At 46.6% G+C, this 26,773-nt stretch overlaps 1 protein-coding gene across 2 annotated transcripts; it reads right to left on the reverse strand.

Moving 5' to 3' along the window:
• Window positions 1-3,711: 3,711 nt before the first annotated feature.
• On the reverse strand, window positions 3,712-18,990 carry SERPINH1 (serpin family H member 1). 2 transcript variants are annotated; one of them, XM_068266661.1, is made up of 6 exons: window positions 18,889-18,968; window positions 15,226-15,269; window positions 10,694-11,412; window positions 10,498-10,596; window positions 8,194-8,426; window positions 3,712-5,435 (listed from the first exon to the last, which is right to left on the reverse strand). In XM_068266661.1, exons 3-6 carry the CDS (start codon window positions 11,376-11,378, stop codon window positions 5,133-5,135), a joined length of 1,320 nt encoding a protein of 439 aa, XP_068122762.1. In that variant the 5' UTR covers window positions 11,379-11,412; window positions 15,226-15,269; window positions 18,889-18,968; the 3' UTR covers window positions 3,712-5,132. The 2 variants fall into 2 exon arrangements, with proteins under 2 accessions (XP_068122762.1, XP_068122761.1); XM_068266660.1 differs by lacking the exon at window positions 15,226-15,269 and having other exon boundaries at window positions 18,889-18,990.
• Window positions 18,991-26,773: the final 7,783 nt, after the last annotated feature.

Consider the following 26,773-nt stretch of genomic DNA (forward strand, 5'->3'; position numbering starts at 1 on the left):
GCATGAAAGCCCACTAGCGGGCGCTCCGGAGGCGTTCTTCCGATCGCCTCCGGCGCCCAGAATAAACAAGGAAGGCCGCAATGAGCGGCCTTCCTTGTTTTGCTTCCCATAGCGACGAGCGGAGTGACGTCATGGACGTCAGCCGCCTCCGATCCAGCCCTTAGCGCTGGCCGGAACTTTTTGTTCCGGCTACGCTGGGCTCAGGCGGCTGGGGGGACCCTCTTTCGCCGCTGCTCGCGGCGGATTGCCGCAGAGCGGCGGCGATCAGGCAGCACACGCGGCTGGCAAAGTGCCGGCTGCGTGTGCTGCTTTTTACTTGAGCCAAATCGGCCCAGTAGGGCCTGAGCGGCAGGCTCCGGCGGTACTGGACGAGCTGAGCTCGTCCAGACCGCCCAGCAGGTTAAAGCAGCCCTCTTGCACAGGACACAAGGGAAACACAGAGAAATCCTCCGTGTGTGTTTACAGAGAACAGCCTAATTCTCCCTTTTCTGACTGCAAGTAAACATCAAGTGTAAATTAGGGCTGTCAGCCTGGCTGAACTGTGCTGTTCAGGTAGGCTATTATGTAGACACAAGAGGTTAACCCTTTCTGTGCCCCCAGGAAGTGAACAGTGCAGGATCTCTGTTGGTAGTTCTATAAGCTGTAACAAAGAAATGTTTTTTTTAACTTCTTGCCGACCGCTCTACGCCAATCGGTGTGAACGCGGCAGCCCCAGGACCACTCCACGCTGATCGGCGTGAAGTGCTAGGGGTGGGGATTGCAGGGGATCGCGCGTACCGATGCGCACGCATCTCCGCATGAATGACGGAGCTCCGCTCCGCCATCAGTTTCCCAGCGCCAATCGCCGCTAGGAGACTGTTAGACGGGGAAACAGCACCGTCTATTTACATGGTACAGCGCTGCGATCTAGGGCATCACTGTACAGGGGACAGCTGTGTCTCTCGGCTGTACCCTCCAGAGGCACAAAAGTGCTGTCATAGTCTAGCAGGGGGAGGGAGGGTGGGGATGTTAGAAAATAAAAAATAGAAGAATTTATTTAAAACATTTTTTAAAAAATAAAGAAATAAACACAGGAGCAGGAATCAGACCCCACCAACAGAAATCTCTGTTGGTGGGAAAAAGGGAGGGGGGGGGGAATCACTTATGTGATGAGTTGTACGGCCCTGCAGCGAGGCCTTAAAGCGGCAGTGGCTTAATTGGTAAAAAATGGCCTGGTCATTAGGGGGGGTTTAACACCTTAAGTGTCCTTAAAGTGAACCAGAGACGAAGCACCCTTGTGTATTTTACCATAGAAATCAGTGGGAACATTAGAGAAAACACTTACCATGCTCTCTGTTCCATCCTCACTGCTAAAAGTGTCTGTTATCTAGCTGAGATAAGAATCCCGGACTGAGCATTGAGTCTGGCTTTGCTATAATGACTCAGCTATAATGATTCCTGAGCAAAGCCAGCAGGGGGCAGGCTTGGACTTGAAGACAGCAAAGAACACAGTCTCAGCTATAATTATTCTGTAGCAAAGCCAGACCGACTGCTTAGTCGGGATTCTTATCTTAGAGGTGATAACAGGCAAATTAAACAGAGAACAATGTAACAAAGAGCAGATTAGGTGTTTACTGTCATGTTCCCACTGATTTATAAGGTAAAATACATGAGGTTGCTTCATCTCTGGTTCTCTTTAAGTGGTTAAAGGACAAATGTAATTAGAGGGATATGGAGGCTGCCATATTTATTTCCTTTTAACTGATACCAGTTTCCTGGCTATCCTGCTGATCCTCTGCCTCTAATACTTTTACCCATAGCCCCTAAACAAGCATGCAGCAGATCAGGTGTTTCTGACATTACTGTCAGATATGACAAGATTAGCTGCATGCTAGTTTCTGGTGTCATTCATATACTACTGCAGCCAAATAGACCAGCAGGGCTGCCAGGCAACTGGTATTGTTTAAAGTGTAACTGTCGGGCATAAAATCAATTCTTTATTTTTATCTGGTAAACAAGTAATAAGGATGCTAACCAGGCAATCCAAAAGTTAAAATCACTATTACTGTTCTTGTTTATAAATGATCATTCCCCAGTTTACCTGACTCTCATTTGGTACGTTGCCACAAAAAGGAAGTTGCAGGGCATGCTGGGTTGTCCTTTTTTGCTTCTGTACATTAGTTAAGTCTGAGGGGAACTAAAGAAGCAAAAAAAGACAACCCAGCATGCCCTGCAACTTCCTTTGTGCGGCAACGTACCAAATAAGAGTCAGGTAAACTGGGGAATGATCATTTACAAGAAAAGTAATAGAGATTTTAACTTTTGGATTGCCTGGTTAGCATCTGTATTACTTGTTTACCAGATAAAAATAAAGAATTAATATTTTTGATTTTATGACCGACAGTTACACTTTAAGGAAATGAATATAGCAGCCTCCATATCTCTCTCTTTACAGGAAAAGGTTATTATGCTGTTGCTTATCTTTTATAGTTAGGCTTCTTGCACACCAAGACGTTGCGTTAGGTGCTACGTTAAGGTCGCATAACGTGCACCTAACGCGACGTATGGTGCTGCAAGAAAGGACGGTAGAGTGAGCCGCGTTAGGCGGCTCTATCCCTATAAGGTCTCCCAGAGTGGCGCTGATTGGCCAGCGGGACCACGTGATGCGGAGCGAGACACTCCGCATCACGTGGTCCCGCCGGCCAATCAGCGGCTGCCAGTGCAGTGAATATTAAGTAGCCATGTGCGCGGCTACTGTAGCTGGCTCTCCCCGCCTCCTCTCCGCCCCCCACTGCGCATGTGCAAACAGTCTAACGCGGCTATAGCCGCTCTAACGCCGTAGCATGCTGCACTTTCGGCAGAACATTCAGCGTTACATGTAACGCAACGTGGGCTGTGTGAACAGCCCACTTGTGTTACATTGCTGTGCGTTGGGGGAGCGTTACAGGCGCCTGTAACGTCCCTGTGTGGAAGCAGCCTTAGAGCACAGTTCTGAGTTTAGGTCCGCTACAAACCCATGATATCCACAGAACAAAAAGTTTGATATTTGAGAGAAGCCTTTGGATCCAACAGAGGCTTCCCACGTCCTCTTCCCAACTACCGATCCAGTGCTGGGACCTACAGAAGCTTGCAGCGGGTATGTGAACGAAGCCACACTGTGCAGGCGCAAGTCAGCTCGTGCCTGTGGAGAAGCAAGGTGCTGCTGCTTGAAAAAAGCCAATCCTGTTCAGCTCCGTGCTACTGCTTAGGTGAATCCAAGCTGTCGATTAGCCTTGGAGGGTACCAGCGCTGGAACGGCAAGGAGGAGCGGGAAGGGGGAGGCCTCCAGATTACGCAGACTTCCCTCTACTTAGGTAACTGCCCACTTGTGGCTCTTTTTTCCCTTCAGGTAAACTTTAACCAATTGTCGCCAGTATATCTACACCCCTTGAGACTTCATCTGAGCTCCAGGAGCTTAGATATACGTACCTTGCTGCGGCTGAAAACGGAGAAATAATGAACTTTTTCATTTTTTTCCTTATTATTCCCGTTAAAATGCACATAGAATAAAATAATTCTTAGCAAAAAAAAAAGTACCACCCAAAGAAAGCCTAATTGGTGGCAAAAAAGTGGGGGGAGGAGTGCTGAAATGTGAACATTTCCCTGGTCCATAACAAAAACACCACCTCTAGTGGTCAAGTGGTTAAGTACCCTCTGAGAGTCCTCCCTTTCCAACTTCAAGAATAGACAGCATTGTTTTTTTTAAACAACTTTATTGCAAAATGACAGCACACAAACACACATAAAACTCTCGATCGCTTTGTAACTTTTACAAAATAAAGATTTTGTGAATCCACATGGTGAAAGTAACTCAAAATCCGCACTGATATTTTTTTTTTTTAATTTTAGTTTTTATATTTAAATAAGAACATTTCACCACCCCTTGCGAACAAAACGCGTATCCTCATAAATTCCAAACCAGCACCACACACGGTACCAGAGGTGATTGCATAGTCATCATTTACCCGCCGGCCCCTCGCATGACGCATGCAAGAGGCCAACGCACACAAGACAAAACCCCCTGAAATAGGGGGAAAGAAGAGCCCCGGCTTCCTGCATCTAAAAGGACATCCAAAGCAAAGCTCAGAGGTAGTGGCTTTTATGAGGCTGGAGAGTACAATATAACTAAGGTGGGCTCAGGGAAGGTGGACAACTCCCAGCTTTTCTTGTTCTAAAGTAAGACGTCCTTAAAATTATCTAAAGGCCAGACGTTTAAGAACAATACTTGGCTCTTCTCATCATTTCCCAGACTCCTCTTGGCTAAAAACAGAATAACAGCTTCACTAAACCAGACCTTCAGAATAAAGCACCATGTTAGAGCCAATAACTTCACACTTAGCTTCTGGAGCAAACCAATGTTGGTGGACTTAGACCACACTTTGGGCATGATCTGCTGAGGACCTTTTAGCAGGAAGACACTGAAGAACAAACCTGGCTTGGATTTGATAAAAACTGTCTGCTATTTGGTTAGGAAGAATTTGGCTGATCTACATCATAGCAGAAAATGGCCATAGTTGCTGAAAGGGTAGAGAAACAGCTTACGCGTAGTCGTAGTCTGTTAAACACACCCGCCCTGAGAACATTGAGGATAATTTGGGTGTCCTGCAAAAGTCTTCAACTTTTTGTATGCAATAGTGTAAATACCATTTCACTAAGCTTTCAGAAGACCCTCACAATGATATATTCTATGACCCAAGATAATGTTGATAACTTTAGACACCAACATTAGGGAATTATAACTGCATCCAAGCAAGGATTGTTGGATCACTGAAGACCTCCAGCCTTGGAGAACCTCCACAAACAATCCACAAAGTGCAGCATAAGCACACCAGCCATTCACATTACAATGAGAGCAATGTGAAATGTTGGACTCTTTCATTAGATCTGGAAAGCCCCGCTGGACATAGAGTTAAGGATCTGGGTGAGAAGCCCTAACAAGGCATTTTGGTGAAAGACCCTCCAGAATCAGCTTTGCTTTGGTGGAATGTTTCTGTAAACAGAACTTGGTATTGAATGCCAACATTACGTTTTTGGACTTTTTCTGTATCATCGTTCCTTTAAAAAAGAAGAGAAAATGTATTTAAAGCTACTCAAGCCCCCAGCGTTGGCTGCTACTATAATTCATCTCGCATCTTGTCACCCTTTGGCCTGACTAGTCTACCAATGAAGAGAATGGTGTCCGTCTTGTTGTCCTTGATGACGAAGACGAAGGGGTGGTCAGCATAGAAAAGCTTGGGTGCTCTAAGCTCTTCTCTGGAGTAGATGTCGGCATCAAAGGGATTCCCCTCAGTGTCCCATTCGAAGGCAGCGGCATGGAAGAGGTTGGCCAAATAGAGGTCCTTCTTCCCAGAGATCTTGGAAAGGTCGGCTTTAGATTTGTCGATAGCTTCAGTAAGGCCAAGTTCTCCCAGGTATTTCTGCAATAAGAGGGAACAGCAAATGCATAAGATGAAGTTGCTCTAAAGGTGTCAGGGTTTTTTGGGGCTCTATGGAGGAACAGAGATGGTCAATGATGCTAATACTGTATTTCTGGCTTCCATGCAAATTGTAGCCAGCTTGGAACTGGGCCAGTCACGTGCACTTTCTGCCCATTATGACTGGACAATTCCAAATTGCATACGAATGTCATCTAATCTGCATGCAAGCTGGAAGTATCATTATCTCATTGATCATCTCTACTGAGGAGCATTCTTTAAGCAGGCCTGAACTCTTGCACAGCACACAATGAAAAGTCTTTATTCCACATACAGCAGAATAAATTCACTTCTTTGTGTTATGTGTTCATTAAGGCAGATCAACCTGTCTAATTAGTTCTTATCAACAGCTGTAAATAGACTACAGGAGCTCTGCTGAGGCAGCTCTCCATATAGTAAACACAGAGGCTTAACCCTTTCAGTGCTCCCTGCAAAAGTGAAACCAAGTAAAACTTCAGGTTTTTTTTAGGATTTCCATAAATTGTAATGAAGATTTTTTTTTTTCCCCATAAAGGTTATCATGCTGTGGCCAATGTTTAAGAGCAGAGAAGACATTTTGAGTTTAGTTCCATTTTTTTTCAAATTTGTTCACTTGCTGACCAGGTCATTGGGCTTATCTCAATAGGAAGCGACGGCAAATCAATATGTTGGTAAACATTAAAAAAATTAAAGAACAATAAACCTGAGGTCTAATCTCGGCCTGAAGCTACAAGAGAAACTCCCCATTCTAACATCTAAATTATATTGTGTCTATAAAGGACCACTATCACGAACAATTGTAAAATTGTAAAACACATAAATAAAAAGGACATTTCTGCCAGAGTAATGAAATGTGATATGAATTACTGCTCTCCTATGTTGCTGTCACTTACAGTAGGTAGTAGAAATCTGACAGAACTGACAGGTTTTTGACTAGCCCATCTCCTCATGGGGCAAGCTTAGAGTTTTCTTTATTGACAAAAGCACTAGTGAACAGCACTTGCTTAGTCCAACTCTCAGAATAGTGTACAAACAAGTGTGTGTGTGCGTGCGTGCGTGCGTGCGTGTACGCGTGTGTGTGTGTGGAAGGGGGGTGCTGCATCTTTGTATAGATCCTTTACAGGGAGTGCTTTTTTTAAAGAATAAATGAAATACAGAGAATTCGCCATGAAGAGATGGACTAGTCAAAAACTTATCAGTTTTGTCAGATTTCTACTACCTACTCTAAGTGACAGCAACATAGGAGAAAAGTAATTTATAGTTCATTTGACTCAGGAAGAAACATACTTATTTGTATGTTTACATGTATTTTAAATTTTAAAATTTTTCAAGGGCTGTGAAGTCGGTCCAAAAATCATCCAACTCTGACTCCTCAGTTTATGAAACCACCGACTCCGACTCCAGGTACCCAAAATGGCTCTGACTCCGACTCCTTAGGCCCGGTTCACATTAGCGGTCGCCGTCCGGAATCGCCGTGCCGGAGCGCATGCGGAACGGACGGAACGGACGCACGGCATAGCAATGAAAGTCTATGCGTCCGTTCACATGTGTCCGTTTCGTCCGGACCGGAGCCGGACCGGATCCGGCGTAAGATCCAACATGCGCTATTTTTTGGTCCGGCTCCTCCGGCTGACGTATCCGGAGCGGAGCCGGACTGTTGCATCCGGCCAATACAAACCAATGAGAACCGGAGAGCGCACAACACACTGGCCGTAAAAAACGGACGCTCCACCCCACCTCCCATGCTTCCTCCATGCTACAGCGGCCATCCTGGACGGGGACACATGGGCCCAGCGCCCACAGAGTGGAGCAGCAGCGACCTCACGCTGGAGCTCCCCGGCAGCAACATGTCCGATACGTCTGATAACGAGGAGGTGAGGCCCTACAACGACCCCAGAGCTTCTGCCGACCTCCCAGACCCCAGGTATTATTTTATACAGCTTGTTATCTCAAACGGATCCGGACCGCAACCGTGTTCATACCGCACAGAAAACGGATGCAAACGGACCGGATCCGGACCTGATCCGGATAGGAACCGTACGGATTAGGTCCGGTCCGGATCCGGTGCGGTCCGGACATCCGTTCCGGTTTTTACAAAACCGCAAGTGTGAACGGGGCCTTAGTCTAATACTTAACAGAGCTGTGGATTTGGTACAAAAATCACCCGACTGCGACTCCTCGGTTTATGAAACCTCCGACTCCAGGTACCCAAAATTGCTCCGACTCCTACTCCACAGCCCTGAATTTTTTGCGATGGTGGCTCTTTAATTCTGACTGCAGGCTAGACTTTGTTGATAAAGTGAGATCGGCTGGGACACAAAGGCCCATATGCAATTCACCTTTTCTCCTGAGTTTTCTCCCAGGTGATATTTTTAAACTTGTAAATAAAATGCCTTTAGAGCCACTAGAAAGCAAGCAAATACTCAAAATGATTTTAATAGTACTTTTTCACCTACTTTTTGGTACTTTTTTTTAGTTGAAAAGTTATTTTAAATCGAAGATGAAAAATTATCTATCAGGAGAAAACTCAGGTGAAAAAGTGAATTGCATATGGCCCAATGTCAGGTTCTTTCTTGTGTCTGTAAGTTCACACCCTAGCGTCTAATGTGCTCGGTTATCATCAAGACAAGAATTGAGCGGCAATAACATGCAGAGCAACATAATCTAACGGTGAAACTGCAAACTAGACTTGAACCTTCAGAGGTCATGAAGATGGACTCACCTGAAGGTCGTGGCTGACTTCCAAGCTGATTTTGGGCAAAGAAACGGCAACGGCTTTCTTCTGCATCTTTCCCACCCACGTCTTGATCTGCTCTCTGGTCAGGAGCTTCTCAACCCTCTCCAGGGGCTCCACATGGTAGGGCATAACCACGATCATGCTGGACAGCTTGTGGGCCAAGGGCATCTCCAGGATCTGAAGGGCACTGGTCTCATCCTCATAGTAATTGTACAGACCTTAAGGACACAGGGTTAAACACTGGTTACCTCAAGATGTTCATAGCATATTTCCCAAGAAAATAAGACAGGGTCTTATATTAAGATACACTAGAGCTTATCACATTCATATTCTGTAACACCATCAAAACTTTTAAAACTCTAAATTTCTTATGACACTATTTCTTTTTTGAATATTTTTTTTTTCTGATGGGTGGGTGGGGTATTCTTTTGAGTGCACTTCTTTTTGGGGATTCTCTGCTCTCCTTGGTGTAGGGTCTTATCTGTCCTGCTGTATTCTACCATGTTGTCAATACCGTAGCTGCTTGGACACTATTTTCATTGACTTTTTTTATGAAGTGGAACGAGGACTTTTTTTTTTTTTAAAGTAGATTTTATATATAGCATCTAAAACCTTAAAAATCAAGCCTGGGCTTATTCTCAGGGTTTTCTTTTTTTTCTGGAACTAGGGTTCCCTCAATGTCTCTAAGAGCTGTAGGCTATTGTGCTGTGTACATATTAAGAATTCTAACCAAAGTCATGTGATTAGATGGGACTTTATATTGTTGTGGAGAAAATTGAGACCTTTGGACTAGACAACATTTATACAGTACTGTGTTTTTCACCTGGCGGACTAAAAGTACTTGAGCTGCAGTCACTAGGGCACACTCAGTAGGCAGTGTTAGGGAGTCTTGCCTAAGGACTCCCTACGGAATAGGTGCTGACTTACTTAACAGAAGAGCCGAGATTTGAACCCAGATCTCCAGGGTCAGGGCCTAGTGCTGAATAGTCCGCCCCCCCCCCCCCCCCCCCCCCCCTGAAGTAAGCCTATCTGATACTGAGTGAGACTTATGAAAGCAAGAGCAAGAATTGATGTAAGTCTGGTGCAAAACAAGAGGGAGAAGTTGCTCAGAAGAACCAATCAGAATCCATGTTCTAGACGTCTGCTTCATTTTTGCACCAGTTCTGCTACAGTTTTCCTTGCACTAGTTTTGATAAATCTGCCCTAGTGATCCATGGTGCAGCAGTTATTGTTAACCTTGCATCTGAACTTAAGAGATGTGATCTATCACAGAGAACATATGAGCTGCAACAACTCATCCCGAGTTGTCCATGATATGCAAATAATTTCCAGTTGATGCAGCATTATGCACCTTTGGTATGCAAATATATGCAGCTTGAACATGAGCCAATCAAAATCCCGCTGAGAAAAAATTTGATTGGTCCATTTTCAAGCTGCATACATTTGCATACAAAATTTGCATAGTCCAGCATCCACTCAAAATAATTTGAATCTCACTGAAGATCCCAAGCAACAACCAAGTAATGCCTATGAAGTATCTAGAAACTTAGGCCCGGTTCACTCTTGCGCTGTTTTGCGGAGTGCAGCCGGACCGCAAGGTCCGCAAACGGAATGGACGATTAAGGGTCCATTGTTAATCAATGGACCCGGCGTGCGCACTCGTCCTTTCCTCCGGATCTGGATGCGCTCCGGCCTGCGGTCCGGAATTTTCCAACCTGCTCCAATTTTCCGGTCCTCCGTCCACCGCCGCCGGACCGGATCCGGACAAGAATTCCAGCACAACAGGAACTGAGGGGAAACGGAAGTGCACAACACACTTCCGGATGAAAGCCCACTTCCTGTGGGGTTCTCTATGGTGCAGGCGGCCACATGGACGTACCCAGCGCCGGACAGCCCCCAGCCTCTCCACAGCCACCCCAGGACACAGCAGAGGAAGGAAGGACCCGACCATCCAGAGGCAGGGCCCCGCGGGACGAGGAGGATGATGTCCGCACAGCTGGTTCTCCCCAAGAAGGACTCCAGCCCTTTTCCAGACCTTCCAGGCCCCTCTTTGAAAATGGAAACGGATCCAGGATGCATGAAGAACGTAAGAAGATCCAGATGAAAACTGAACGTGACCTGACCGGATCCTGATGGCATACGGATGTTCTCGGAACAGACCGGAACGGACCCATGCCACCGATAAGTATTTCATCAAAACGCAAGTGTGAACCGGGCCTAAGTGTAATAAAACTCATTTTTGAGTTAATTTGCCCAAATGTCATCACTACAAATGTAGCGTGGGTGTACCTGTACGGTGCATCATGGGGACAGACACGGTGAAAGAACGAGTCACCATGAAGCCACGGTTGTCTACCATCTTGTGGTGGAACTTCTCATCCCAGTGAGCTGTAATAGGAAAAAAAATACACCCAATATTAAATATCACAAAGAATCTAAAGAATAAATGAATGGACACAGTAAACCATTTGTCTGGTGTACTTACGTTTGAAGAACATGGCGTTGACAATGAGGGCTCCATCGGTCTTCTCCACATCGCTGGTCACTTCTGGAAGCTTGCCGTCTGTGGTCTGAGCAGCCCACTCATTGATGGACCTCAGGGCACTTCTCTTGTCTCGGAAGTTGATCTTGGAGTGCTCATAGTTGTAGTGCTTCTTGCTGCTCTTTACAAAGTCATCGGTGAAGGTAATTGAGCTTGGCCCGTAGAGACGGTTCCCCATCTTCCAGGTGACATTTCGTGTGGTGGAGTTACTGACTTCATTGAGAAGTTCAGCAAGGCCAGCGTGGATGTGGTCATCGCTCAGCTTGTCTACACTGAGGACTGCCTTGGCCTGGGCAGCAGTGCTGGCTTTCCCGGCAAGGTTCACCAGTCCGAGAGAAGATGCCACCACGACAGGAGAGAGCAGGATGTTCTCCACCTTCTTGTCCTTTGCCATATTTTGGTAGAGGTTGAAGGCCAGGTTGGCACTTCGATCGGCAAGGGTGTTGGCATGTTCACTGATCTTCTTCTCTACAACAGGCTCTTTCGTGGGTTTCTCCACGGCTTTCTCTGCGGTTTTCTCCACGGCTTTCTCTGCGGTTTTCTCCACGGCTTTCTCCGCAGCTTTCTTATTTACACCGGCATCCACGGCAAGCAGGAGGCCAAGGGCTAGGAACTTGATCATCCACATGGTCCTATTAGTGGTAGACAACAGTGATGCAATTCTGCAAGGAAAGAGGATATTCACAATAAGTATACTTTACATATTTTATTACAAACATATTAAATGACAACTTTCCCATGGCCTTATCACCATTAGTAAACTGGAAGTGAAGGAAGAAAATATTAATCCCTTGAATTTAATCTCAACAACTTTTTTTTTTTCTGCAACTTTTTTCCCTCAACTTTGGTTGTCCCTTGGAGCAGTAGACTCCTTGCTTTGTCCATTGGAGGGATTTACCAACTTCCTCTCTAACCAGGAAGTTGGGAAAGTTTCTCCAAGAGGGAGGCACAAACAATTTCTGGTCCCTTTACGCACTTAAACACTTTTGCAATTTTTTTTGTTACTAGTGGTAGGTTTTTAATAATGAAAAATTAGCAAAGTAAACTTCTGTCAAAAGCTTTAAAGAAATGAAGTCACTTTCTGTCTCAGATTTTTGTTATTTAATTTCCATGTTATCTAAAATAAAATAAAAAAAATATATAGAAATCTACTTCCATAAAATGCAGCAATTTGGAACTTTTTTTAAGGCAAACTTTTAAATAAGTTTATATTTTGACATCATTAACCACTTAAAGGAGTCATCAGGGCAAATCTAGTAAAATGAGTGGTACTTACCGGGGGCTTCCTGCAGCCCCAAGCTCCTAGGTCCTCCCTCGCCGCAGCTCTGCCCACAGCCGTTCGCTGCAGGTCCGACCTGGTCCCCGGCAATGACGTCCGAGCGACCTGCGCAGTCCGCTCCGTCCCACATGGCGGTGATTGACAGCGCCGATCGCGCAGGCGCAGTACAGAGCGACCTCCAGGTCGCTCTGACGTCATCGCCGGGTACCGGGTCGGAGCTCCGGCGAACAGCTGCAGGCAGAGCTGCGGCAAGGGAGATCCTGGGAGCTTGGGGCTGGAGGAAGCCCCCGGTAAGTACCACTCATTTTACTAGATTTGCCCTGATGACTCCTTTAAGGCCAAATAGAAGTTTATAAACGCTCTATTTGTGCACTAATTAGTGCAAATAGAGCATTTAACAAAAGTTTATTCTGCCAAAATGCGTGCGCATGCACCCGTTTTAACCCCTCAAGGAAGGGGCGTTAAGTGGTTAAACAAGTAATGCCAACGAAAGCACTTTTCTCTCTACTCTGGCAAGCGACTAGTTAAATGCGTCACATACCTCCGCCCACAGCACAGGCAGGCCACCATGCCAGGGACAGGAGGGAGGGGGGTGTTTTGGGGAAGGGAGGGATGCAGCCAGGGCCGGATTTAGGCCTAGGCCACCTAGGCCATGGCCTAGGGCACCACAGGAGGAAGGGCACCAAAGCAGCAGGCTAATCTGGTGCAGTATTTGCAAGCTTGAAAATGCTGCAATGCAGGGAGATCAGGCTAGCTCCTGACCGCGGTACTCTGCTGCTAGCCACCTGTGCAGCAGCCACCATGCTCTCTGTGCACATTTGCATTGTGGCAGACGGCTAAGGACTTGGGCAGCATTGGAGATGGAAAGGAAGAGGAAGCTTCTGCATTGGAAACGAGCTAAGAAATTAATGACACTGATGGCTGCTGTGGTGTGAAAGCGAGCTGGCTACCTATATTAGAGGGAAGGGGAAGGGGTCGTCTGGCTACCTATACTGGGGGGCGTGGGGGTCATCAGGCTACCTATATTAAAGGGAAGGGGAGGGGTCATCTCGCTACTTATACTAAAGTGGGGCGGCTGGTGACAGTGGCCTAGGGCGGTAAAAAGTACAAATCCGGCCCTGGATGCAGCTTTTCCCTGATGAACTGTGCTTAGTCAAGAATTCTCTAAGAAACTAGGTAATAAATTATGAAAGTCAATCATGCAAACGCAAGGCTTGCCACGGAAATCATGGCCTAAATCAAGAGAACAGGCAAGGGGGGGAACATAAGAAACAAGAATTTGCCTGCACTTGTTCTATGCTAAACACTCCTCAACCCTATATACCTCATCAGGAATAGTCTGAACAGGTCATTGTTGTATCAGATGCTGCCCCACCCCACCTGGCTGCTGAAATGTATAGCCTGAGGCTGCGGTTCTGCAGTGAGTCACTGTGTCTGGCTTGTCTCTGTTACATGCTTGCAGCCATAACATTACTAATAATAGCCGAGAGAGATGTGTAGTGATGGGTGGATACCAGAAAATGCAAAGATCTTCTGGCGCAAGTCTTCAAGAGACTCCAAGAACATGGCAGATGGCTTAAAGGGCACCTGAAGTGAGAGGGCTATGGAAGCAGCCATATTTCCTTTCAAACAATGCACATTGCCTGTCTGTCCTGCTGATCCTCTGCCTCAAACTATTTTAGCCGTAGACCCTGAACAAGCATGCAGATCAGGTGCGTTGACTTTATTTTTTGTTTGTTTCAGGTGTGTGAGTCAGACACTACTGATGCATGAAAGATCAGCAGGGCTGCCAGGCAACTGGTATTATTTAAAAGAGAATAAATATGCAGCCGCCAAGTCCACCCATAACTGTCAAATCAATTTTAAGTGGAGTTCTGTGACATTGAGCTTAAATGGGCAGTTTTTAAAAGTAACCTGAGGTGAGAGACCTATGGAAGCTGCCATATTTATTTCCTTTTAAACAATACCTGTGGTCTGGCATCCTGTTGATCTTTCTGGTCAGTGGGGTCTAAATCACACACCTGAAACAAGCATGCAGCTAATCTTGACAGATTTGCCATAGACATCTAATCTGCATGCTTGTTCAGGCACTAAGGCCTAAAGCAGTGGTGCCCCTTGAGTAGATCGTGATCTACCGGTATATGGTGAAGGACTTCATGGTAGATCCTGACCACACTACATTTTCCATACTGTATATACAATTGTGCTCCATAAATTGTACATGGGTAGATCATTTTGACTTGCTAATTGTTAAAGTAGCTCACAAGCCGAAAAAGTGTGGGCACCTCTGGCTTAAAGCATTAGAGACAGATGATCAGCAGGACAGCCAGGCAATGTGCATTATTTAAAAGGAAACAAACATGTCAGCCTCCATATCCCTATCGCCTCGAGTTCCCTTAATCTGAATTCTGGCAAATGTAAGATTAGAGTTTGCCAATTTCCAGTTGCAGGCATCATACTTATGCCTGGCAGTTTCATCCAGTTTTCGGCAATGCCTGTAGTTTCACTAAGTTTTGTTTGGACCGCTAGGAATGGGTAACAAGTTGTTAATAATTATGAGCTGATGCAAATGTCATCTTAAGTATATGCAGGTTGGAGACTCCAAAGTGCATACATTTGCAAAAAAAATAAAATAAAAAATGAACATAAAATTTACATCAACTTGGAATCATTAGCATAACTCGATAACCATTCCTGTTAACCCCTAAAGTCGCTGAAGACCAAGTTTGCTTGCTATTTTTAATGTCTAGAGACTGGCCCCCATGTGCAGGGCCCCTCCCAGGACCCCATAAGTTCAGGGCCCCTCCCAGGCCCCCACGTGCAGGGCCCCTCCCAGGCCCCCACGTGCAGGGCCCCTCCCAGGCCCCCATGGGTTCAGGGCCCCTCCCAGGCCCCCACGTGCAGGGCCCCTCCCAGGCCCCCATGGGTTTAGGGCCCCTCCCAGGCCCCCACGTGCAGGGCCCCTCCCAGGTCCGCATGGGTTCAGGGCCCCTCCCAGGCCCCCACGTGCAGGGCCCCTCCCAGGCCCCCATGGGTTCAGGGCCCCTCCCAGGCCCCCACGTGCAGGGCCCCTCCCAGGCCCCCATGGGTGCAAGGCCCCTCCCAGGCCCCCACGTGCAGGGCCCCTCCCAGGCCCCCACGTGCAGGGCATCACACTCAGTATGCAAAAAGAGATTAGAATGTGGATTTGCGATACCTTTACAGAGTTTCATAGTGAGGTCAACTTTTGCAATTTTCATTCTGAAAGAAACAGACAAATGAAGCAGATTCCTATACAACACAATTGAGCACTTTGTAGAAGCAGGGCTGTAGGAGTATTGATAACAGAGGCCCTTTGTGGTGCTGCCTCCTAGCGGTGGGCTGTGCTTGCTGAAGGAGGAGGAGCTCTCCTATGGGAGGAGGGATGGGGGGATGCTGATGTGGCAGTCTGCATGTTTCCTAGGCTCTGTGTATGTCTATCCCATTCATAGCTACAATGTGTCACTGCCATTGTCCCTAATGTCTGATCTCATAGGATGTAAAATGCCATAGGAAGAGGATGTGTATTATTATCACTAACAATAGACAAAACACAGCAAAACAGCAATCTCCGGTGTAATGCAAGTAACCCTAGCTACTCTACAATGTTTTTTTCTGATTTTTGTTCTGATTTTTGGGCAGCACGGTGGCGTAGTGGTTAGCACTCTTGCCTTGCAGCGCTGGGTCCCCGGTTCGAATCCCAGCCAGGGCACTATCTGCAAGGAGTTTGTATGTCCTCCCTGTGTCTGCGTGGGTTTCCTCTGGGCACTCTGGTTTCCTCCCACACCCCAAAAACATACAGATACGTTAATTGGCTTCCCCCCTAAAATTGGTCCTAGACTACAATACATAGACATATGACAATGGTAGGGACAATATTGTGAGCTCCTTTGAGGGACAGTTAGTGACAAGACAATATATATATACTGTACAGCGCTGTGTAAGATGTTGGCGCTATATAAATACTAAATAATAATAATAATTTTTCTAACAAAAAAATAAAAAATAAAAAACACTACTTGGGTCATGTTATAAAGCTGAAGTTAGTATGTGAAAAGCAGAGATTATCAGTAAAGCCTGGTACACACTTTCAATAATAAATGGCCAATCACTGACCAATTTTAGCATCTCCATGTTTGCCTACACAATCTGCTCTAAGTGTTCAATATATGTTGACCTTCATAGAGGCGGTAAAATTGGTCAGTGATTGGCCAATCATAATTGAAAGTGTGTAGCAGGCTTAACCGATACGATCATCCTGTATTTCCTGACACCCCTCCACTTATCAGAGGTCCAACTGTATTGCTGTGGGATTGCTGTACTCTGTTAGCATTGCAAAGCCGATCTAAGAACCCAAGTGTGGAACCATAAGTCCCAGGATACCAGCAGTAGACATGTTCAGATGAGGCAGTGCAATCAGCAGCTATTCAGTAAATAAGCTTACTGAAAGTGGGTCAGAAAATCTGCACCCTGTTTGCAAATAAATATCAAATATTTTGCAAATCAAAGTAGTACTGCAGCCAGGATTGGGGTACTGCATAACTGCAAAGGCATGCCAATGTAGGGGTGGGGTTTGCTGCAGAACTACAGCTCCCAGCATCATCAGCATGCCTTGAGAGCCAAGATCTACATTGCTTATGTTTAGTATACACAATGCAATTTCCCGTTGACAGTCGAATCGATTATTTTGACAGGCCTGATCTGATTACCAAATGCTTTTCTGATCGATTTTGTATAGAAGTGATCAGAAAAACGATTGGGAATCAGATCGGACCTGTCGGAAATAATCGATTCGACCGTCAATCTGACAGAAAATTGCATCATGTGTACTAAGCATTGCGCAACAAATGAAACATTGAGCATTGTACGGTGCTGGCCACCAGATCACACACCGTGATATGATACTGAGTTTCCAAAGACAACAAAAGTCGTTTAGGTGATACCTTTACAGACTAACTGTACAAGATTTCTCTGCAAGCTTTCCAGACTTTACGTGTGTTCTTTAGGCACTATACAGAACTGGATCGGAACCGTATAAAAATACCGTTAACCGTAAAAATATAAGATGCATTTCTGTATCTTGCCTAAAGAAGAAGTTCCAAGTTTGGAAAGTTTGCAAGAAAATCTTATAGTTAATTATGAAAGATGTCACGTTTCCAAATAAATGGCATAATCCTCTATTCAGAACGTTCTGCTAGAACAATAGAATGTGATGCATTCCGATTCTTCTCTATGCTTATGCTAAGCTGTATAGTAACATTAGTCAGTTGTTGGCTGATCCGAACCTCTGCAGTTAGATCTGGCAGTTATGTGTCTACGTGTCCCACCCAGCTTCTCAGGCCATCACTGCTTGACAGTTATATACTGCCACGTTGGAAAGGACCCCCCCCCCCCCTTCCTTGGGATAGGCATTAACTTTAGGTGCCCACTAATGATACAATCTTGATTGTACGATTTGAACCAATCTAAGTTGTAGAAGGGTGAAATGTGTGAATACACTTTGAAATGATACTAAGACTAGTACACACTTTCAATTATGATTGGCCAATCGCTGACCAATTTTGCCAACGCCATGTAGTATGAGTGCTTATCTACAGTCTGTTCATATACTTCAATATCTGTTGAGAGTCCTACTACGTGGAGGTGGTAAAATTGGTCAGCGATTGGCCAATCATAATTGAAAGTGTGTACCAGACTTTAAAGTTCAAGTTACAGTACATAGCAGTGTACAATAAAGATTGTATCGCTGGGTGGGCAACTTTGGGGTGCATACACACATCCAATTTTGATTGGCCGATAATTGTCTAATTTTATCACCTTTATGTAGTATAAGGGCCAACAGATTTTGAATACTATGAACAAATTGTGTTTGTAAGCTCTCATACTACATGCAAGTGGTTAAATTGGCCAATCAAAATTGGATGTGTGTATGCACCCTAGACTGTAAGCTCTGTTGAGCAAGGACCTTTTGCAGTCAGCTACAACAGTTTGTACTTTATGGTTTATAAATGAAAGATTATAATGCTAATACGACTCAAATACGCATTCTTATGCCAATTTAATATGCCAACAGTGTACCAGGATAAAAATATGCTCACAGTCACTAAATCCGTACTGGGACAGCTCAGACACAGCTATAGTTCCAAAGGTCTATAAAAGATCATAGATTCTGCACAGAAATAATCTGTGCGGCCGGTAACCGGTCTCAGAATAGCGCCCGCCACGCTGGCACCCGCGACAACTATATAACTGCTGGCAGTGTTCTGATCAGCATCCCTTCTCTCTGCAGGGTTATCAATTTGTATGTTCTCCCCCTGCCTACGCGGGTTTCCTCCGGGCATTCCGGTTTCCTCGCACATCCCAGAAACAAACAGATAATTAGCTTCCCCCTAAAAATTGGCCCTAGACTACCATACATAGACATATAAATAAGGGATTAGAGTGTGAGCTCCTCTGAGGGACAGTTAAGTGACAAGAGAATATATTCTTCTGTACAGCGCTGTGGAATATGTCGGCGCTATAAAAATAATCCTATTACACAGCTCTGTTGATTAGTAATAGGGATATATCACAAAAGCAAGACAAAAAAAAAATGAAATGTAAGGGTGTTAGAATCCTGGCACTAGAATTAGAGTGTCACTATCATTCTATGCACTGCATTGTGTATATAGCTGTGTTGTGTGTATATGTAGGTGTGCAGAGCTCAGATCTGTACAGTAATGGATTTACATGAGCTGAATCCTGGATTGCTGCACACAGATCTGTTCTGCATTCCCAGCATTGCCTCCCCCCTGCTCAGCATCCCCAGCCCTGTGTATGAAGACAGAGGATAAGGACATACCTCTCCTGCAGAGGCTACACAGCTGTGCTGCTCTCTGTCTGTCCTCTTCTGTGTCTGTGCCCTGCTAATCCACAGCCCTGCCTATATACCCAGCTGAGGAAAGTTCTGGAAGTTTGGAAAAGTTTATTTAAATGAGTGTGGTGCCCCCCCCCCTCCTCTCCCTGCTGTGACGTCACCTGCCCTCCTCTTGTGTATCCAGCCCCCTCAGCTGCTGGAGACAGCCCCTAACATTCCTCTGCTAGGCAATGCAGACTGGGGGCTGGGTGCTTACAGTGTGATGTGGCCTGCAGGCTGCAGTGACAGATATATCAGATTATTGCTATTATTACCGCCTGCGTTCCATACAGGTAGCCAATACATCAGGCGATGCTGGGCAGATTCGCCCAAGAGATATCTCACTCTGATCAAATCTGTAGCAGTAGGGTATTGTACTGTGTTAGCCATCAGTAAAAGCAAGAAGTTTTACATCAGGAATCAGGATGATACCAATTTTTGGCTAACTAAAAAGCAGAGCAGGGACAAGGTCCTCCAGCACTAGTGTTGGGCGAACATCCAGATGTTCGGGTTCGGGGTGGTTCGGCCGAACATGCCCCCGATATTCGGCATGTTCGGGCCGAACCCCGAACCCAACCCGAACATGTCCCTTTGGGGCCCCCTATAGGGTCCCAGCATAAAGGGAGAGCATGCCCCGAGCGCGGGGGGGGGGGGGGGGGGGGGGTCGGAAATGCCCCCCACACCTCCCCGCTAAGCTCTCCCTTCTGCTGGACCCTATAAAATTACATTGAGGTCCCCCAAAGTACCTGGCAGGAGGAGGGCAGGAAGCGGGCAGCCGGAGATCACAGGTGCTAGTACCATCTGGTACTTCCGCCCTCTCTCTGACGCACTTCCTGTTTACATTTGTAAGTCGCGTCAAGAGAGAGCAGAAGTACCGCGATGACGTGTACGAGGGTACGCGTCATCTACATGATGACACGTACCCTCGTACGCGTCATCTCGGTACTTCTGCTCTCTCTTGACGCGACTTACAAATGTAAACAGGAAGTGCGTCAGAGAGAGGGCGGAAGTACCAGATGGTACTAGCGCCTGTGATCTCCGGCTGCCCGCTTCGGAAATGCCCCCCACCCCTCCCCGCTAAGCTCTCCCTTCTGCTGGACCCAGAGCCGGATTAAGACTAAATGGGGCCCTAAGCAAAGTAACTGATTTGGGCCCCCCATCATGTCGTAATAGAATCAGAAGATGCAGCTGCACAGCAACATGCCGCACACACCGGGGCAGCCGCTTTCCTCTGTGGGTGCACAATGCTGGGAATAGCAGCAGCAAAATGCAGAGTGAGAGATGAATAACTGGGACATTTGCACTCAGGGGCTGGGGCACCCCTGTGAAGAGGGCGCCAGATATCACAGCAGCAGCACTTTCCCCCTCCTGCATCTCCAGCCTGGCAATAGCAGAAAGATCTGGACACCGCCAAACCGGAAGCCGTTCCCCAGACAGAATTACATAACCACCCCCACCACTGAACAACCGATTTCCTCCCAAACTAGACAGCCACCATGCAGCCTCCATCCCAGTGAGTATGATAGTCCAGCAGAGAAGGCAGCCGCAGTCGGGGAGAATGACAGCACCAGATGACTCACATTCACCTATTGCGATCCAAGAAATAGAGGTCCCGTCATCCGGAGCCCATCTGTCTCCTCTAGAGTGCTGCCGCTCTGTTACTACTACTATTACTACTTCCTACTTCCTGTCTGATCTGAGAATCAGGAAGTTCAGAGCGAGCGGCTGCACTGTAGAAGAGACAGATGGGTTTCAGATGACGGGATCTCTATCGTTTGGATCATGGATAGGTGAGTGAGCGTTTGCCATCTGCTGCAATGTGGGGGGCATTTCAGACCCCCCCCCCGCGCTCGGGGCATGCTCTCCCTTTATGCTGGGACCCTATAGGGGGCTTTGTTCGGCCGAACACAGAAGGCCTGTTCGGGTTCGGGCAGCGTGGCCGAGCACCCTCCCGAACACCATATGGTGTTCGGGGGGTGCCGAACCGAACCCGAACAGGCCAAAATCCGGGCGAACCCGAACAGTGGCGAACACTGTTCGCCCATCACTATCCAGCACCCAAGGCTGAGACACCAAAGTGCGCCCCTCCATCCCTCCCACCTCAGCCCTTCACACACTGATTGCTCTCAGACTAAGAGGCACCCCAGGGCCCCCAACACCTTCATTTCTAGTTATCTGGCTTGTAGTCACTTCCATGTATCTCCTTTTCTTATTTCTTTCTGCTTCAAACACAATTAGGAATGACAGCTGAATGAATTGTGCGCCCCCTCCTACACTGCGCCCTGAGGCCGGAGCCTCTCCAGCCTATGCCTCGGCCCGGACCTGCTAAAAAGAATAAGTATAAGCGAGCTTTCGGCTTTACAGCCTTCGTCAGGCATACAGGATTGTAAACCCGACGAAGGCTGCAAAGCCGAAAGCTCGCTTATACTTATTCTTTTTAGTTAGCCAATAAATGGTATCATCATGATGTAAAACTTGATCAAATCTGATTAAATGGGAAATCTGTCGGCTGCCCATACACTGCAGGCAGATTCTCGATTAATTTCATCATGACATCTCTCTGGAATCGGCCAAGTCCGCCGCCTCGCTGCTGCCCCCTGATGTTTAAATGTGCCCCTGTTTGTGCATTTATACATTACCTGTCCTGTGTCGCGGCGCCCATCCGTCTTATGAATCCACCGCTCTTGTATTAGCGGTATACACGCTGCCAGCGTGGCGTTTGTGTGACATCACATACGCCGCCGGCTATGCGCCAGCATCGTGTATATCGCTAAAGGCCCATACACACGGGGTACGGCCGTCGATGCAACTACGTGGCACGCGCGTGTTGCGGCGACAGGTCGCCCGTGTGTATGACGCGCGCGCCCCGAACCGTCGCCCGTCGAAGCTGTCGCCAGGCGATTGACATGTTCAATCGCCGGCTACAGCTGTCGCCGCAACTTCGCCGGAACTGTCGCTCCCTGTTCGCGTGCGCGCATGCAACGGGGGACAATTTTCCCCCGTGTGTATGTAGCTTATTGGGCACACGAGGGGTACATTTATACACTGGGAACAGCGCCGGAGGCTTCATCGCGTTCATTGCTTGTCCCAATATCGCTTGCCGCGACCGCCGCACACCTGATCGACCACGGTATGTTGCCACCTTTATGCTGGATACACACAATGCAATTTCCCATCCGATTGACGGGTAATCCGACAGGTAGTTGCATCCTGTGTACTTTCCCAAACTGCTTCCGATCGATAACAGGATCGATTTTCCTGCGATAACTGTGGAAAATTGATCCCGTTATTGAACGAGAGCAGATCGGACATGACGGAAATAATCGTCCGATTCCCGTAGATTGGACAGGAAATAGCATCGTGTGTACACAGCATAAGGGCTCTTTGCAGCGTTTCAGTGCTTTGCTGATTGCCCACGATCAGCAAAGAGCTGTGTACAATAACTCCCTACGGGACCATTCTCACTGCAGAGTTTGCAACACGTGTAAACCACAAACACGCTGCATGTAGCATTTTTGTTTTGCGATTGCAATGCAATTCCCATTCCCCCGAACAGGATCGCAAAGAGCAATCGGCCAAAAATAGTTGACCAAATCATACGTTTGAACCGGCCCTGATCGAATCGCATCAGATTGCTCCCCTGTCCGCCTCTGCACTCCTACTGTGTCTTCTCTCCATCCCCGCCATGACGCCTGTCGTCTGTGGCCACGTACATGGAGTCAGTCACAGGGCACAAGCACCCCGGCAGCGATGGACAGAAAATAACACAGGAGGTGCTGGAGGACAGGTGAGTATATGTTTCACCACCAACACACTGTACAGCCCAGGGGGAGCACATTTCAAATGAGGGGAGACCGGTCAGGGTTGGTAGGGTCAGTCGGTCATCCAGAAATTGATTATCGTTTTACCCTCGATTGGTGGGCCTGAATGATTGTTTCCAATTGATTGCAATGATCTTAATGGATGGTTGATCATTTAAGACAGGGGTCAGGAACCTTTTTGGCTGAGAGAGCCATAAATGCCACTTATTTTAAAATATACAGTGGTTTGCAAAAGTATTCGTCCCCCATGAAGTTTTCCACATTTTGTCATATTATTGCCACAAACATGAATGAAGTTTATTGGAATTTCACGTGAAAGACCAATATAAAGTGGTGTACATGTGAGAAGTGGAATGAAAATCATACATGATTCCAAACATTTTTTACAAATAAATAACTGCAAAGTGGGGTATGCGTAATTATTCAGCCCCCTTTGGTCTGAGTGCAGTCAGTTGCCCATAGACATTGCCTGATGAGTGCTAATGACTAAATAGAGTGCACCTGTGTGTAATCTAATGTCAGTACAAATACAGCTGCTCTGTGAGGGCCTCAGAGGTTGTCTAAGAGAATATTGGGAGCAACAACACCGTGAAGTCCAAAGAACACACCACACGGGTCAGGGATAAAGTTATTGAGAAATGTAAAGCAGGCTTAGGCTACAAAAAGATTTCCAAAGCCTTGAACATCCCACGGAGCACTGTTCAAGCGATCATTGAGAAATGGAAGAAGAATGACACAACTGTAAACCTACCAAGACAAGGCCATCCACCTAAACTCACAGGCCGTACAAGGAGAGCGCTGATCAGAAATGCAGTCAAGAGGCCCATGGTGACTCTGGATGAGCTGCAGAGATCTACAGCTCAGGTGGGGGAATCTGTCCATAGGACAACTATTAGTCATGCACTGTACAAAGTTGGCTCTTAGGGAAGAGTGGCAAGAAGAAAGCCATTGCTAACAGAAAAGTATAAGAAGTCCCGTTTGCAGTTTGCCACAAGCCAAGTGGGGGACACAGCAAACATGTGGAAGAAGGTGCTCTGGTCAGATGAGACCAAAATGGAACTTTTTGGCCAAAATGCAAAACGCTATGTGTGGCGGAAAACTAACACTGCACATCACTCAGAACACAACATCCCCACTGTCAAATATGGCGGTGGCAGCATCATGCTCGGGGGGTGCATCTCTTCAGCAGGGACAGGGAAGCTGGTCAGAGTTGATGTGAAGATGGATGGAGCCAAATACAGGGCAAACTTGGAAGAAAACCTCTTGGAGACTGCAAAAGATTGGAGACTAGGGCGGAGGTTCACCTTCCAGCAGGACAATGACCCTAAACATAAAGCCAGGGCAACAATGGAATGGTTTAAAACAAAACATATCCATGTGTTAGAATGGCCCCGTCAAAGACCAGATCTAAATCCAATCGAGAATCTGTGGCTAGATCTGAAAACTGCTGTTCACAACGCTGTCCATCTAATCTGACTTAGCTGGAGCTGTTTTGTAAAGAAGAATGGGCAAGGATTTCAGTCTCTACATGTGCAAAAATGGTAGATACAGACATACCCTAAAAGCTGGCAGCTGTAATTGCAGCAAAAGGTGGTTCTACAAAGTATTGACTCAGGGGGCTGAATAATTACGCACACCCAACTTTGCAGTTTTTTTTTTTTAATGTTTGGAATCGTGTATGATTTTCGCTCCACTTCTCACGTGTACACGACTTTGTATTGGTCTTTCACGTGGAATTCCATGTTTGTGGCAGTAATATGACAAAATGTGGAAAACTTCAAGGGGGCTGAATACTTTTGCAAACCACTGTAATTCTGAGAGAGCAATACAATATGTTTCAAACTGGCACAGTGTGCATGCGCAGTAGAGGGCTCATGTCCCTGTTGCCATGGTGATATGTACACAGTTGATCCGCTGGGTAGCGGAAGTGTCAGACACGTCTTCAGCTTCTCTTGGGTTTCAGCAACATCAGCAATTTCCCCGATAGCCAGACAGGAGAAATACCGACTAACAGCTTGTACAATTAGCTGGTTGGCTTGGGAGTTGATTCACTTTGTAGGACAAGATCCCTGCACCTTGGCCCAATAGGGTGCCTGTCAAGTGACAGGCAGCCTATTGGGCCAATCAAAGTTCGGAGATCTCGTCCTACAAAGTCACTGGACTTGACAGGGTCCAGGGTGGGACAATTGGAGCAGCTGTTAGTTTTGAGGGTAGTGCAAGTAAGTTTGTTGTGCATGCTACAGCAGTAGTATACCTACTTAGAAAATGTTACTTGCACTGCCACACTAAGCTGCGCTGCTTGAGCCGTGTAGCTTAGTGATCATCCCCTACTGATTTGTCTGTGCGCCAGATGCAGCCATCAAAAGAGCCACATCTGGCTCCCGAGCCATAGGTTCCCTATTCCTGATTTAGGAAATGAAAGCATTACTGGGCACCTTACAATTTTCCCGTCAGATCGCTGGGAAATTTCCCATCGTTCCATAATTTCCAATATGTTTCATCTGCTTCACATTGTATCATGTGTACCAGCCTTAAAGAGAAACTCCGACCAAGAATTGAACTTTATCCCAATCAGTAGCTGATACCCCCTTTTACATGAGAAATCTATTTCTTTTCAGAAACAGACCATCAGGGGGCGCTGTATGGCTGATATTGTGGTGAAACCCCTCCCACAAGAAACTCGGAGTATGTACTTCTGGCAGTTTCCTATCTGTGAACCCCTGCATTGTGGGAAATAGCTGTTTACAGCTGTTTCCAACTGCCAAAAAAACATGCAGCAGCTACATCACCTGCCAGCAGTAAAATGTCACCATGTAATAAATGTCAGAATGTAAATCATGGAGGGGAAAGATTTTCCAATGGGCAAACAGTGACTAAATCATTTATACATAATTATTGTAAAAATGAAGCACTTTTTTATTACATTATTTTCACTGGAGTTCCTCTTTAAATGCTTTAATGGTTCAATTTCCTGAATGATCGACATTAGGCCTTTTCCACTCTGCTTTCACTATTATTATTATTTAGTATTTATATAGTGCTGACATCTTCCGCAGTGCTGTACAGAGTATATTGTCTTGTCACTAACTGTCCCTCAGAGGGGCTCACAATCTAATCCCTACCATAGTCCTATGTCTATGTATGTATTGTGTTGTGTATGTATCGTAGTCTAGGGCCAATTTAGGGGGAAACCAATTAACTTATCCGTATGTTAAGGGGATGTTGGAGGAAACAGGAGTGCCCGGAGGAAACCCATGCAGACACGGGGAGAACATACAAACTCCATGCAGATAGTGTCCTGGCTGGGATTTGAACTGGGGAGCCAGCACTGCAAGGCGAGAGCGCTAACCTCTATGCCACTGTGTTTCCTCTCATGGTCTCTGGCCTCGGTCTGACCTATTGGGAGAGCAGCAGGGTGGTATTTGCACACTATGCTGTGTTTGAACACCTGATGCTCTTTTCCTTTACATACTTGTGCAGAACGTTCTAGACGCCTGTATGTTAGCCCCGGGGGTAAAGAAGGGGGAGTGATTTGAGGACCTCCTTTGCATGCTGGACACACCCTCCCTTACAGCGTGTTATGGTGGGCTGAGCAGAGATGGAAGCCCCAGGAATTAAGCTACTTTTGTGACAATTAAGCATTCCGTCTGGAATCCTGCAGATGGGGATTTGCATCATTTGCTCTTGAAAAGCAACAGATATTTTGTTGAAAACTTCAGCAATTTTACCGCTCTAAAACAAAAGGAATGTCAGGAACTTTCATGTCCACTTAAAGAGAACCTGAGACAGCCAGGGAAACAAAAATTACACATACCTGGGGCTTCCTCCAGTCCCCTCCATCCAGGCTAACAGCTCCCTCGTTGTCCTCCTCTGATTCCTGGATCTTCTGCAATATGCCCCATAAAGTCCTCTGCTCTGGGGCACACTGTGGAAACACAGCCCGGCCAGGTACTATTGCGCATGTGCAGAACGCTCTTGGCTTACCTCTCCAAAAGAGATAGACACCAGTT

The sequence above is a fragment of the Hyperolius riggenbachi genome, chromosome 2 (genome assembly GCF_040937935.1).
Source record: "Hyperolius riggenbachi isolate aHypRig1 chromosome 2, aHypRig1.pri, whole genome shotgun sequence".
In the NCBI taxonomy this organism is placed as follows: domain Eukaryota; kingdom Metazoa; phylum Chordata; class Amphibia; order Anura; family Hyperoliidae; genus Hyperolius; species Hyperolius riggenbachi.